We start from the raw sequence: 15,774 nt of genomic DNA on the forward strand, positions 1-15,774 counted from the left end.
TGTGTAACTACATAGGAGAAAGGGGGTGGGGAATTATGAACGGGAATATAAAGGGGGATGAGGAAGGGGAGTGGACGTACGTAGGGGCGAGAGGGAACTCGGTGATTGACTACGTGCTGGGGAATGAGGATACAAGGGAAGGTGTGGGAAAGGTAGAGATTGGGGATAAGATAGACTCAGACCATATGCCCGTAATAGTATGGGTAAAGGGGGAGATGGGAGGGAAAAAAGGGAGGAAGGGAGGAGGGAAAAGAAGAATGGTGGGGAGGTGGTCGGAAGAAGCAGGGGAGGAATTTAGGGAAAAATTTGCAGCTAGAGCAAGTGGAGGGGATGGCTTGCAGGAAGACTGGGAAGGGCTGAAAGGGAAAATATTGGAAGCTATAGGGGAAATGGGGAAAAATGAAAAAATAAAGAGAAAAGGATGGTGGGATGAGGAATGTAGAGTAGGAAAACAGTTAGCGAGGGAGGAGTTAAGAAAGTGGAGAAAGGAAGGAGGGGATGGATTAGCCTTTAGGGAGAAGAAAAGGGAATACCAGAAATTGTGCGAGGAGAGGAAGAAAAAAGAGAGGGAAAAATGGGAAAAAGAAGTAGAGGGGATAAAAACGGAGAGTCAGGTGTGGAAGGTTGTAAGTAGGGAAAGAAAAAGAAGATCGAGGATAGACGAAAGAATAAGGATGGAAGAGTGGGAACAATATTTTAGGGATTTGCTGGGAGGGGTAGAAGGGAGGGTGGGAAAGTTAGGAAAAAGTAGAAGAGAGGGGGATGGAGAGAAAGATTTAGAAATAGGGGAAATCATAAGGGTGGTAAAAGGGCTGAAGGATGGGAAAGCGGCGGGTGGAGACGGGATTCCAAATGAGATATGGAAGCATGGGGGATCCGAAGTGCAGGAGGAGCTATGGAGGATCTGCAATAGGGTGTGGAGGGGAGGGGGTTGGCCGGAGGATTGGGCGGAGGGGGTGGTGGTACCAATCGCAAAAAAAGGGGATAGTAGAAAGGTGGGGAACTATAGACGAGTAACATTGACGCAGACAGCATATAAGATTTACGCGGCAGTATTAGCGGAGAGGGTGAGGGAGGAAGTGGAGAGAAAGGGGCTGTTGCCGGCAAGCCAAACAGGATTTAGAAAAGGCCTAGGGTGTATAGATAACATCTATGTGTTAAACTATCTCATAAACAGGCAGGTGAGGAGGAAAGAAAGGAGGCTAGTAATTATGTTTGTAGATCTGAAGGCGGCGTTTGACTCGGTAGACAGGGAAGTATTAGTAGAAGCGATGAGGAAAAGGGGAGTGAGGGAAGGGCTAGTGGAAAGATGTGAGGAGGTTCTGAGAGAAACAAAAAGTAAAATAAGAGTGGGGGAAGAAGAAGGGGAATGTTTCTGGACAGAAAGAGGGGTTAGGCAGGGCTGCCCACTAAGCCCCTTGTTATTCACATTAATGCTGGCGGATATAGATGAGGAGCTTGAGAGGGGAGGTTGGGGAGGGGTCAAAGTGGGGGGAAGAAAGATTCGTACGCTATCATATGCAGACGATATAGCCATGTTAGCAGAGGAGGAGGACGGGATGAGGGGAATGATGGGGGTATTAGAAAGGTACCTAGAGGGGAAAAAGCTACAGCTTAACGCGGACAAGTCAAAGGTGATGAGGTGTAGGGTGGGAGGGGGGAGATGGAAGAAGGTTTCATGGAGGTGGAAAGGGAAGGTAATTGAGGAAGTAGGGGAGTACAATTATTTAGGGTACACGATCACGAGGGATGGGGGGCAGAAGGCGCATGTACAGGATAGATTAAGAAAGGGGGCGGCGGTTATGGGACAGGTCTGGGGGATAGGGAAGAGGAAGTTTGGTAAAGATTGGGGTAGAAGAGTGTGGCTGTTTGACAAACTGGTATGGTCGGTAGTTAGCTACGGAGTAGAAATATGGGGTTGGAAAGAGAGAGAAGGAATAGAGAAGCTACAGGAAAGGTATTTGAAATGGGTTTTAGGGGTAGGTAGGTTTACACCAGGATATATGGTTAGGGAAGAGTTACAAAGGGAATTGTTGAGGGGGAGGGCTGGGTTAAGGGCATGGGGGTATGAGAAGAAGTTAGGGGAGGGTAAAGGGGGGGAGTTAGCACGGTTATGTTGGGAAGAGATAAGGAGGAGGGATGGGAGGGAAGGGATAAGGACTGGGTGGGAAAGGGAGAGAGAGGAATTTATAAGGGGGCAAGGGTGGTCGTTGGAGGAATGGAATGAAATAGTAGAGGGGAGGAATGAGTCAGTTAGTGGAGAGATAATAAAAAGAGAGGGGAAAAGGCAAAGAAAGGATAGGTGGGAGAAAATAGAAAACTCGAAGTCAAACAAGTGGTATGGGAGGGTAAAGGGGGAGGGGCTGCCGGGGTATTTAAAGAAAGGGTGGGGTGAGAGTAGGTGGCAGAGGGTGGCAAGGTACAGGTTAGGGAATGAGATGATGGGTGAGAGATATTGGATGGATGAAGACAGGAGAAAATGTAGAGTGTGTGGATGGGAAAACGAAACGTGGGAGCATGTGTGGGAAGTATGTATGAGGATGGATGACAGCAAAGGATGGCAGGAGAGTATGTGGGAAATGTTGGAAGATGAAGGAGGAGGGGAGGAATGGATGAGGATGATAGATGATTGGAGAATGGGAATGAATGAGAAGAGTGGGAGTGGAAGTGAGCAACCGGGAAAGGGAGTCCACGGCTAGGGAAGGGGGGTTGAGAAGGGCTACGGGAATCGAGGTGCTGGGGGAAAAAGGGGTGAGTTAGCAAATATGCTAGCTCAATGTAAGCGTGTCTCTCTCTCTCTCTCTAGAGTAATTTAGGTTAAGATTAGTTGATAAGTTAGATTTAAGTAATTAGTAATTAAGTATTAAGTTTGTATGAGAGTTGTGATAAAGGAGGCAGTATGTTAATTTGTAACCCCAAGGGGATCAAATAAAGTTATTATATATTAGCATTACTTGGTAGGAGGACAAACTTTTTATAATAATCACCGCCGCCACTATTAGTGGTATTTAACGCCTCCACCATTCGTTTCTTTGTTTCTATGGAAATGTCATTATCGAAGAACGATAACGCAGCATTTTCTGGTGTCAAATACCACAAGTGTCTCAAAAATTTTTCTAACGCTACATGACTAATGTCTTTATCTATTTTCTTATATTTATGTAAGGATTTAGTAAAAGTAAAGTCCTGCTGCGGAGCCTTCGTCGGGAGAAGAGCTTCTACCCATGCTTTTAAATATAAATTTGCAATAAATAAACATATATCGCGAATTCCATTTGTCTCCTCTTCGCTTAATTCGAATTCTTCGCGAAACAAAAATATTTTTATACAATAAATGCCCTTCGCCATCCACCGAGCATGATGGAAAGCTCCGGGAGCTCGAAAACGGTACTCTGAAGTATTACCTAAAAATACTAGCACAAGTTCAATAAATTCGCGATAGTCTTCCCGTGGATGATGCATTTCCAGAGTCTGTTTCGCAAAATTTATTAGCTGTGGTATATCTTCTAATTTTTGATTGACAAATCGATCTTCTACCCCACAGTGGAAGTTTAATTTATTTATATTGGGCCACGCTTGCTGGAAGCGTTTAAAAATTGGCACGTTTGGACCCGTAGATTGGGACATCTTCTTCTCAAAAACCGCTCTTAAAACTATTTCGTACATATGGTGTCTGCACGGAAGATATAGCAAGTACCGTCCGATTACGTGCTCTAAAATTCCACACGCACCTTGCAAGTGACCCATATTAGATGCTGTCGTATCACATGAAAGTGCTTGCACTTTGTCGCATATGTCCCACTCCTTGAGTAGATCATGGACAGCAAGAGCTTGATCTCTTCCAGTAGAAGTCGGGATTATCGGAACTCCAAGTAAGTGTTCACGCCCTCTGCAAGTTATAACGACAGGCAACCTTTCCACCTTTTCTTTGCCGACTAGAGCAGGTAACATTTTACCATCCCAATGTACAGTAACTGCATCAATTTCATGTTGGGAAAAAGCTGCACGTAGCATTTGACTGTCTTTCTTGCGCAACTCTGTTCGATAACGACGAATCGATGATCGACTTATGGTCAAATCATTAATGTCGTGACCAAGAGCTTAAGAAATTGCTACAATTATATGGCAAAGTGTTGACATAAGCTTTAGCGTAATAACCTGTTTTGAACCGCGTTTTCGTTTAGGTTTGCTCGGACCAGGTTCTGTTGCATCGCAATCGCTCGCATTGGACTCCAGCGCAGGATCCTCATCCTCATCCTCAGTACATTGCCGATTTTCTTCGTCGTCGTCGGGTGATGCAATTGATGCAAAGTTGATTGTTTCTTCTGATTGTAAAAAAATGTGAATAATATGAGTATAGAGAAATAGATTTCGACAATTTTACTTTAAAAAAAATAATTTCTGGATAAACGTACCTTGCATAGCTGCTTGCGTTTTAACTCGACGTGTTTCTTCTTTTGCTTGACGAAGCGCTTGTCTCTGTTCTTTTGCGTAAAGAACTCGATCTCCTCCAATCATCGATCCTGGTCGTCCTTTTTTTCTTTGGTTCAGAAGAAAATGTTTATCTTCATCGATCGTGATCATTTCTAAAGCATCAACATGTGCGATATCGAAAAGATCATCTAATTGATCAAGAAACTGTTGTTCCTTGTTATCTTGTAGCTGCGATCGTCGTGTAGAATTCTTTTGTAACAGCCTCCACTTCTGGTATAAGGACTCCAATTTCTCGATGCTGTGATGGCTTTGCCTGAATGGAATTTTTGCCTTCTCCCACAACACTTCCACTTCTTTCACAACAAGATATGAGCTAGATCGAAGGTTCAATTTCACTTTCCGTAAATTGTAAAACAAAACTCTTAAAACTTGCCCTATCGATGGCAACTTAGCGCCTACAATTTGACTTTCGTCATGTTCTAATAAGAACAGTTTTCCGTGATTTCTACTCTCCATTGGACTTCTGTGCACTGTTCGGTGGTTAAATTAGCTATGACTGATGATCCGTTTTCGGACGGGCTTTTATACAATTTTGTCTGGGTCCGGAAAGGGCCTAATAGTCGTGAAGGAGCGCGGACCTTGGAGAGTGCCCCTCGTGTCGCGAAGCGATGTAGCGTCTCTGATTGGCACACCCTTCTGTCAGGAAAACAGGGGTAGACTAACGGGAAATTGTCCTGGAGGGTGCACGTGTACTAAACGTCCCTCGTACCTGACCGTCGTGGGTCCAGTGTTCAGTACGGAGAGTTGTAAACGGGTCCGCTGCCCCTCGCTACTCTCATTTAAGGGGTCCTAATCCCGGTGAAATGTTTTATAGCGTTTTATGTTAATGGACAGCATCGAGGGTACCCAGTACCCAGATACGGAACTGTACCTGGTTTCTGCCTTACGAAAGTCGTTTTCAGCTCATATTTTGCAAACCAAAGCCAGTTGACAAAAAATTGTGGTAGCAGAAATAGTTTTACTTAATAATTTTACTTAGAGTTGACAAAAGTACTTCGTAATGCAAAGTACAAGTTGATTTTGTTTATTGTTCAATGCCAATGTAGCTAAACTGTCACTTTAGGCTTCTTAAAGTCTTGTTTCAGTACAGGTATAAATAAAATGTAATACATGGAAATGTTTAAATATCTCTGTTATTTGTGATTGTACGAAAAAATGTCAGAGGAGAAATTTGCATTGTTCAATAAGGTAAATATAATATAATGGCAAAATAAAAAAATTTTTTGGAAATCATATTTTTGAAATTTCAAGGTCATTGTTATTATTATTTAAAGTAAGTCATATAATTTTTCCATATTCCTATGCAGAAAAAAAAGACAAATCCAACGATGTGCCATGTTCCATAGTTGAGGTGAATTTCACAATTTTCAAAATTTTCAGTCGCTTTGAGGTACGTGATCCTTTTTTTCGATCGATCTCAAACTTTGCACAAATTTTTTTCTCACCTAAAGGAACAATTATGAGGGGTGCGGTGCATTTAATTCGTTGGTCAAAAAATATGGACCACCCTAGTGTGTATGTGTCGCGATTGGAAATGAGAGTAAAAGATATAAAATGTGAAAGAAAGAATTTACCTAAACACTACGGTGCTCGGTTTTCACGCACTGGCAATGCGGGGGACTTAGACTTTGATCCGAAATTTACTTTAGCCCGATCTCGTTAGAAGTTAACTTTCCGAAATGCAGCACGACGTGACGCGATACGTGTCTACTGCAGTACTAACCCGCGAGAGTGAGAATCTAAGGGTTTATATACGCCTACAATGAATGGAATACTTTGTTCATTATCTAATCGCGCTTAGAGATTAGGGCTTAGGGCCAGACTCTCATTTTTGTCACTTCTAACGAAATCGGAGCCAGAGCTCGGTCCTAAATCAAAGGCTTCGAAAGGTTATCTAGGACGCTTCCCGCCAGAGACGATCTGGAAGAGATTCCTGTGAGAAAACGAACGGAATATATTCTCTATCCGTAACAATGTACTCGTAATGAAAGCTGTACAAATGAAATTTTGATATATCCAATATGGACATGCCTACGTAGATTGGCTTGTAAAATTTAACGAGCAGCTTTTTCATCTGAATCGCGACGAAGTCTTTGGAAAACACCGTATAACTGTGAAAATTTGGTCTAGCTATCAATCGTTCGACTCCGTGTCTACCGTTCCATCGAGAAAGTAATTTCACGATCGCATGATTTCGAACGTTCTCCATCGTTTTTCCAAACACAGCATTGTTCATTAATTTGAACAAATTCTTTGAAAAATCGTTGGTTGCGTTGGCACGTAATTTTGTTTTCAAATCGATATATCCGTGCAACCATCGCGACTGTTGAAACTCTAGAATTCGATGAATTTTCTGCAATTTCAGATTATGTTTTAAACTTTGTTGGAGGTATCGATAATGTATAACGTATCGCTCCTTATTGCGAAGTGTTGCCAGCAACTTTCTTTGACTCGAACTGGTTGCTGCATCGTGACTTGGACAAAACGGAAGATCTGCGTGAGCATCGTGAATGTCGCGTGGATACTCTAAATCAACCTCCAAAATGTATCCTACAGAGCTATCGATTGGAATGGATTCGACGTTGAAATTATCTATGTCCTCCACCCATCGAAAGTCTCTGTGCGGTAGAGGTTGCGACATAGCCCAACCATACAAATTATTCATGTAAAAATACATTAAGTAGGTGGATGGTTTACTCGAATCGTGCGTAGACAAATATTTGTTGTTTGCATGTGCATATCTGTGAGAACACTGGCTCAATCCACCACGTATTCCTCGCTCCACGAACAAAAGCATATCGACGTCGGTGAACAACTCCAATTCAATCTTCGTCATTTTCAACATCACGTCCCACGCGAAACCGGGGAGCGTGTAATAATGTGCTGGATCGAGCTTGTAATTCTCGATACAGTCATCGCGAAAATTTTCGAAAACACATCTGCCAACAACAATACATCCAATTTTAGATATAAATCGCTGTACTGTCCTAGCGTTTGTATAGTGAAACGCGACCAAACCGTATACGCGTGAAGGTAATCGACGTCGGATATATCGCTACCATTTAACCGATTGTAAAATGCTTCGCGCGGCGGTAAACATGTATCATTTAATTTATCGTCCGATGTCAGATAGTCGTATGGAAACACGCCTTTTCTGGTCAACAGGTTGAAATCATCGTTAGATGAAGAAATACGATGACAACTTGTCCAGACTCGAGTTCAAGAACTTGAATGAATCGATGAAGCGAAATTTCAAGAACTTTGTATAATTTCTCTTTTCATCTGTCTTCGCAACAACTTTCGTGAATGAGATACACTTCTCTTTCGTCAATGGTAACACGTCTATCCGTCCCTCGAACGAATTTGCTAATTCTTTTATGATGAAATGTGCATCGTAGCCTGATCAATTATGGAAAACCTCTGGTATCACGTACGAAGATTGATAGCTCAAATTGCATCCGTTATGAGCTGGACCACGATACGCGCCCGTGAAATGACAATGGTCACGCACTCGTATATCGTTTTCCTCCAACGTTTTCTCGCAGACATGACAATGTGTGGCCGTACGAAAATTTAACTTTTCCGCTTCAGTTAGTGGATTCATTGGCACCGTTTTATCAAATATCGGCTGTAATTTCCGACTCAGCTCGTACAACCTGTTCGCAAACCATGCAGCGCATCCCTCTTTCTCGCGATAAACCTGATACTCGCACAGCGATTCGTCGTAGCGACAATGCATATAGTATCCTATACTAAACGCGTGGTGTTGTTGATACTGTACGCGTGCCGCACGTCAGCATAGATAATGAATGGTGCCTGTTCTTTGTTTGCAAAGTTTTTAAAGTGCAACCATTTATCTTCGCTCGTTGGAAGCGCCAGAGCACAATCATTCATTCGTTCGCAGTCGATCGTATGAATGTTTAATCTCTCCTGTGTGTAAAAATATTGCAGGCACCTGTGGGAAGAAAACATTTTGCTTCAAAGAATTTTTAAGAAAACAAAAAACGTGCAACTTACCGATCGCAAATATGCTTCGTGCACTTATGCTTGCTAAGCTGCGATGAAACCAATCGTGGTAAATTTCGTATACACGCGAAATGGCCGTGTGTTTTTACAGCATTCTGGATAAACAGCAAGTTGACATGTCTCCTCCGTTTCTTCTCAGTCAAATGAAGCGTTACACATTTCTTGCGCACCCATTCGAACACGTTTACGGAAACATCGTTTTTTCGTTCTTCGAATGTCTTTGAACAGCATGGGTGATTGAAAACCTACGGTTCGAAGCACCGTTTTGTAGTGTGGATATGATGATAAAAGCGATGGATGTGCCTTGGCCGGATAGAGACCCACCACGACCGCCCAAAAAAGCATGCCTCATCCTTGCTATTCACGTTCACGACCGCTTTTTTCAGCTGTATCGTTCGAGGCAAGTAGGTTTGAGCGGCACAGCCGGCTTGCAGCGGCTGGTATTTGCTAAAGTTCACAATCAAATGTAGTATCTTCGACAACGCCCATCCGCTGTCTCGCTCTTGAAACTCTTCCAACGATGTCAAAATCGTTGGCACAACGTCTCTCTGATACCACTGTCGTAGATTGCTCGTCCGAAACAATGCAACGTTTCGCGTGCCGAAACTTTTCACGGAAACCTCGTTGGCGTGCTGCATGAATTTCTCCTCCAACGTCACGCTAGCTTTCAGCGATGAAAGGAATTCTGAAGTTCTGTAACGCGCCCTGTAACCATTCGTTTCGCATGCTGTAAAAATTGTTTAGGATCGATATGTTCGACGTTGATAACGATGCCGGTCGATATGTGACTTTTAAACGCCGACTCAACATTTTCCCAACGGAGCGTCGAGGCTCTCGCACCGCCGCGATCATATAAACCTCTACCGGTGTGTGGCGAGGAAATACGTTTGTGCAACGAAACGTTCAAAGTTTGCATATGACACATAGTTGATGTTAAACTAGATTTCTTGCTTCCCGACAATTCATTCTTTGCACTGGATAGATAATTGATGCAGCACTGCAGAGACTCGATGTACGAGCGATGCCATTCGTGATACTTGTCCATAGTTTTCACCAGTATTGACATGCTTGTCAAACACCTCAACATTTTTTTCCACGTTTCAATCATCTTGCTACCGCACTGTTGTTGACAAAAATATTCCTTTCAACTTTGATTTGCTAAATTTCCCGTTCTCAAAATATAATTGCACTTTGCAATGTAACGTTCCCCCGTTTTTAATTATGAATTGTTACGTCCCGGGACGTCGAACGATAAAAATATATAAAATCACCGCTCGCGACCACGGAGAAAACGTCTAACAAAATATACCCAGCTTAGAATCCATACGGCGACTTACTTCCGCGTCTAATTCGGGAATCGCGACAACAAGAACGGCCCTGACGAATAACGCGTACACCAAATAATAATATTATCGACTCACCGGCCCAGAAGCGCAGTTAAACTAAATGCCCTCGTAGTAGCTTCGATGCGGCGACGATGTTGTACTGGTAGCTTGGCGTCGCTCGTCGAAAGCAGCATACGATAATGCTCGCTTTAGCGTACGTTGAATAACTGGATCTCCGACTGCATAAGAGGACGCTCGCTTTAGCGTACGATGAATTTCAGGAACCTCCGTGCAGCATATGATCACGCTCGCTCAAGCGTACGTTGAAATCCGGTTGCGAGAAATTCGGTCTCTCGATAGAAGGCGCAATGATAATTGCGAGTCGTTTGCGTTAAGAGCAATGAAAATTGCTGATTTAATGATGCGAGTGACTAAGCAGCTCGATTCGTTGCGAATATGTAATATATTCGATGGCAGGCTCGAAGAAGAGCAATGAAAATTGTTATTTTAACGTTGCGAGTGCGAAGCAGCTCGATTTGATGCGAATATGAATTATATTCGATGGTGACTCGAAGCGGAAGATGCGAAGGACTGTTTCTCGACAGTGAAACTTTCCAGTAGACTCGAGGATCGAACTCGAGGTTGAAATACGATGAATAAAGACTCGGTGACTCAGGATCTCGTAAATAAAATATGAAGCTCGTTTAAGATGCAAAATAAGACTGTATTTTAATAAAGACTCTTGAAGATACAACTGAAGAGAAAGCCGGATGAAAATATTCTAAGTGTCGACTGTTAGAATTACGGTCAGGGGGTGCAAGCTGCCGTGTTAAAGAAGTGGCCAGTATTTCAGCGCCACCTCAGTAGTAGGGCCGAACTAATGGCAGTATATATAGATATAAAGCGGTAGACGGTTGTAAAAAAAACTGTTTACCCCAACAGGATTCGAACCTCGGTCTACCGCTTGGTAGTCCAACTCTTTAGCTGATTGGCCCACCGACGATCTTATAAAAGCATTGAAAATTTTGGTATATGTATCGCAAAAACTGCAGCGACACCAACGCCACCTCAGTACTAGGGTCGAACTACATATACTGGACCAACTATTTCCTTGGCTGTGATTGGCTTCCGCTTGGTGACGTCACGTCGTTCATGATCAGTGCGCATGCGCTGGCATGCCATCAACGCCACCTCAGTACCAGGGCCTGCTAGGGCCGAACTACATATACTGGACCACCTATTTCCATTGCAGCTTACACCCCCTGATTACGGTGAGTAGACAGGCTCAGAGGGAGACCTGTTCGTACTCGATGTCGAGAAGCGACTCTGCCAGCACGCTCGCTGCGTTCGACTGGCTCGGCGGCGCGTAGCGGCGGAGTGGGGGAAGCGGCGCAGTGGGGCGCGCCGCTGTACAGTGGAAGGGCGCGCTAGCGCGTAACGGTACTGGCGAGCGCCTCGTGCGCTCGCGCGTCTTTCCTGCACGAAATACAAAATGTTTTAACTTGAAATATAAAATATAAAATGATGAGTGAAAATTACAGAATTTGGCAGAGCGACAGGTAAGTATGTAAGGTAAGTAATTGTATAAGTTTCAGGTTCCTAAGAGCGACGGTAAGTATGTAAGGTAAGTATCGAAAGTATAAAAGTAGAAATAAGGTTTTTACAGCTAGGTGTTCGTGTTACATAGGTAGTGTACTTATAAACTATTGAATATAACGTATCCTATAACTAAACAGACGCCACGAGGCGTCAACACGTCGACGGACGTGACATCTCCCTTCCCGGGGGAAAAATAATTTTCGAGAAATCGAAAATTATTTTTCATCATCACTCTCTACATTCAGTCTTCCAAATCTAACAAATTGTCTTTCGTTATCATTCTCTACGTTCATGCTCTTAAGTTTAACAAACCGTCTTTCGGGCACTCTAAGATCACTAGTTTTGTTCGGCACGTGCGTTATCACTTCGTTATTATCTGTAGACACGCACTCGAGAGGGGTCACTTCACCCGCGGCACTTTTGGTCTTGAGAAACAGGCAGAAATGCGTAAGGGCGCTCCAGGATGCCGCCAACAGCTGTATTCCACATCCGTACGCGCTGTGTAATGCCATGCCATTCAGGATGGTGTTAATGCAAAGTTTGATGATCCTGATGCCGGTGTAGATTCCTATGACGCCAGCCATGATTGACCCGAATTCGACAAAACCATGCCATAGTTTTTCGCCAGCGTTTTCGGCAATCTTTGTGAGCGTTTTCTCGTCCATCAGACCGAACAATTGTACAGATTCCCCTGCGTATGCTCGCCTTGATGCTCCTTGTGCGATAGAGTTTATCACCGCAGACTTCTCGACTGGAAACATGATGTGTTCGCTCAATCGCTGGATCTCGTCTTGAGAGTAGATTCCGCCGTTTGCTAAATTGGCGGGGTTGGTGTACTGCCAAGCAGATTCCGTCAGGGGTTCGGGGATACCGCACCGTCTCGACAGAGGTGGCGGGCCTCCTGGCCGTGGTTCCTCCCTTTCATCTGGTGGCGGCGGAGCGGGCGATCGTATACCGGATCGCCTGCGAATCCCGCCGCCCCCCTGGGGAGGAGCTGACGGCCGCGGAGGAGGAGCAGTTCGAAGTGCGGAGACGCCAGGCCCGTGCGGACGTGTTCGAGCGATGGAGACGCCTGCTTGCGTCCTCGACGCGTCCGACAGTTCGGGCCCTCCTGCCCATGTTCGATACATGGTGCGGGAGGCGAGTGGGGTTGACCTTCCGCCTCACGCAGGTGCTCACCGGACACGGCTGTTTCGGTGAGTATCTGGTAAGGATGGGGCGGGAGCCAGCGGCGCAATGCCACCACTGCGGCGAGGAGGTGGACACGGCGCAACATACACTCGAGGAGTGCCCGGCTTGGGCCGGACCGCGCCGTGTCCTCAGAGCCGCGGTGGAAGGGTGGGACCTCTCGCTCCCGGTCTTGTTCGACCACTTGACCGGGAGCCAGAGGTCGTGGAAAGGGGTCGCCTCCTTCTGCGAGACAGTAATGTCCCAGAAGGAGGAGGCCGAGCGGGCCCGGGAAAGAGACCCGGGCTCCGCGAGGAGGAGGATGGCGCGGGGACGTCAGAGGTGGGAGGGCGTCGGGGTCAGTTGTAGTGGCGCGGGGGACGTCTCCCCGCGACGCAGCGGGTCCCCCGAGTGGTGGGACGGGGACTGGGGGGAGGGCGCGGGGAGTGTTCCCCTCCCCGCGTCAACTTATGCCTCCCCCTCCCGGGGGGCTGGGGTTCCGTTAGCGGTGCGGGGTGTTCGCGCCCCGCGCCGTCGTGTGCCCCCGCGTAGGGGAGCGGTGGATGGAGGGGCCGGGGGCGTGAGCTGACCCCGGTCCCCGGGGTGGAGTAAATCTCCCCCCGAGTTGGCCCGGCACCCCGAGACGATAGTGGAGGAGTGCCGGCCACCCCCCGGACGCTAGTTCCGGGGGAGGGCGCGTGGGGGTTGGGGTGGGGAGGGTCGGGGCGTCCGGATGCGCCTCCGACGACCCTTTCTTACCGGTGTCGGCGCCTTCCTGCCTTGGCCGGGCGAGGACCCTCGGGTCCACCACTCGAGCAGGGCAGAAAGGCTCCGGGAGCTGTGGGTGGACCGAGCTGGGGCTCGGGAAGCCCAATCCGAAGGCTCCAGGAATGGGGACACCGGGCGGGTCCCTCCGCCCGGGGTCCGGTCAGAGCAGGCATGGGGGGAGCTAACCCCTCCCCTCGGGATGCATGTGAGCTGGGAAGTGTCCTGTTGAATACTCGCGTGATCCAGTCACTTCCCATGTAGCTTAGGGCGGGCGTGTGGTTTTAGTGGGTACTCTGGGAGAGGGGATCGGCGAGCCTTGTTTGCTCGGCGACCCCCTCCTCGAGGGAGCCCCACATAACCCCGGCTCCCCCCCAGGGTGGTCGGGGTATGCGTAACGCATTTCCACACGATAAAAAAAAAAAAAAAAAAGATTCCGTCAGGGGTTGCAGCGGAGTTGGCGGTACCGTTTCTACTGGACGTGGTGTTATCTTGTACCACGTTCCATGGAGCCTGAATGTAGGTACAACTAATTCATTGCAGTCTCTCTTTGTTCCTACTTTGGTGAGGATACGATGGCGAGGCGTAATAAAAAGAGATTGGTTCCTCAGGAGGACGAGGATTGGCTCCTCGTAACAATCTTCTGTTTTCCTTAGCGTGACTTTGTAACGAATATAACGGAGGCGCGAGACTCTTCTCTCTCTGGCCCGCGAACACCGCGAGATGGCCGCCGCGAGCACACACGGTTTCTCGCAAGTACCGCGGCGCCGACCGTGGAGGCTGCGGCCGCGGTCGAAAGAGGGCCACCGCGAGCACGCACGGGTTCTAGCGAGAATCGCGGCGACGGCCGCGAGATGGCCACCGCGGATCCGCGCTTTCTCGCGAGAGAAATTGTACCCTCGGTGATATAAATACGCGCCGCGGACCCAGAGAGGATCAGTCGGGTTCTCCGATCAGTGAACGATCACTACTAGTGGCTTCTCCACGAACGCAGTCTGACACAGCGAACGAGAACCAGGCTTCCTGTCCGCTTACCGCCGTCTCCGCTCCTACGTTCCGCAAATTCCTTGTGGCTGACACCTTTGGAATCCGTCCGACCTGGCGAGAAGTATTCGTGGCCGACGCCTCTATACTCTCGCACTCCGATCCTCGTGGCTGACGCCCTTGGATATCCTCCGACCTGGTGAAACGTGTTCGTGGCCGACGCCCCTACACGCTCACACTTACAATCCCCGTGGCCGGCGCCCAGGGACCTCCTCACCGTTAGTACCCCTCTTGTGGCCGACGCCCTCGCAGGGTGTACTCTCCTCGTGGCTGACGCCCTTGGAGTGCCTATCCCGCTACCTCGACGCTTGTGGCTGACGCCTTTGACTAGAGGTAGATCCGCCCCGCTGTCTCTCTACCTTCCGATCACCGTCACCGTCACCGTCATCGCCGATCTCTCCGCTCCGCGAAGCCGCGTCTAGGATAGGGTCACCGGACCACCCACCGCGAATAGCATAGGATTACCGCGTCTAGCATAGGGTCACCGCGACCACCGTCCGCGTTTCCGCCGCGTTAACTGTACGATAGCCCAGCGTGGGCCAGCTTGTTCACTAGAAGTAAGTTGCGAGCGCCGGACCTTCGGGTCATCCGACTTCCGCCGCGTTAACTGTACGATAGCCCAGCGTGGGCAACCTTGTTCATTAGAAGTAAGGAGGACGAAAATAAACATTGTTTATTTGACCACACCTGTTGTATTTCATTCGTGGCCGAAGAACTCTCGACGACCGACTGAGCCGGCTTTATCTCCCGACCTATATCCGTTACAACTTGAACTGGAATGCATTTTACTATGTGAATCACTTCTCCGGATTGCACGGCCATGTACCCGGGCTCCTTGACGATCGTCATCGCGACTTCTGCTGGGGAGATGTTGATTAATGCGATCGCGTTTCGAAGTACTTGTTTTTCTAATTTGCACTTCTGACGCATTACATCCTTATACATGCTTGTCAGTTGGCTCCTGATGTGTTTTTCTACGTATACAAATTTGGTATTAATGTATACGAACATGTTAATATTGTTCAGACGGGTCTTCCTCTCCGTTTTAAACCTTCCTTCCTTCCTTCGTCGTCTCGATGATTAGTAATTTGGGGTGCTCTGTCTTACTCAGAGTGTATCCACTCACTGTGGTATGACCCGTGCTCGTCAGAGCGAAAGCAGTGTCGTCCGAGGTCACCGTGTACATCGGCGTAGAACCATTTCTGGTTGTCGTCTTCATACTCTTTCCTTCGAACTGAACTTCAAACTCGTTAAATTTGCATTGAGTGTTCGGTATGAATGTCCGTCCTCGGAATCCATACAATATTCTCTGCTGAGTTTACAGCGTTGACCAGAAGGCAGGACGATCTCGTTC

General features: G+C 47.2%; 2 protein-coding genes across 2 annotated transcripts; both read right to left on the reverse strand.

The window, feature by feature from the left end:
• Positions 1–4,101: 4,101 nt before the first annotated feature.
• LOC143217693 (uncharacterized) lies at positions 4,102–4,968 on the reverse strand. The gene is made up of 2 exons (XM_076442230.1): positions 4,416–4,968; positions 4,102–4,325 (listed from the first exon to the last, which is right to left on the reverse strand). Exons 1-2 carry the CDS (start codon positions 4,948–4,950, stop codon positions 4,102–4,104), a joined length of 759 nt encoding a protein of 252 aa, XP_076298345.1. The 5' UTR covers positions 4,951–4,968.
• Positions 4,969–6,828: 1,860 nt separating this feature from the next.
• LOC143217694 (uncharacterized) lies at positions 6,829–9,586 on the reverse strand. The gene is made up of 10 exons (XM_076442231.1): positions 9,385–9,586; positions 8,868–9,247; positions 8,610–8,765; positions 8,512–8,549; positions 8,311–8,449; positions 8,002–8,269; positions 7,698–7,893; positions 7,478–7,648; positions 6,936–7,433; positions 6,829–6,847 (listed from the first exon to the last, which is right to left on the reverse strand). The coding sequence occupies exons 1-10, from the start codon at positions 9,584–9,586 to the stop codon at positions 6,829–6,831; spliced, it is 2,067 nt and encodes a 688-aa protein (XP_076298346.1).
• Positions 9,587–15,774: the final 6,188 nt, after the last annotated feature.

Source organism: Lasioglossum baleicum, chromosome 17 (genome assembly GCF_051020765.1).
Source record: "Lasioglossum baleicum chromosome 17, iyLasBale1, whole genome shotgun sequence".
NCBI lineage: Eukaryota > Metazoa > Arthropoda > Insecta > Hymenoptera > Halictidae > Lasioglossum > Lasioglossum baleicum.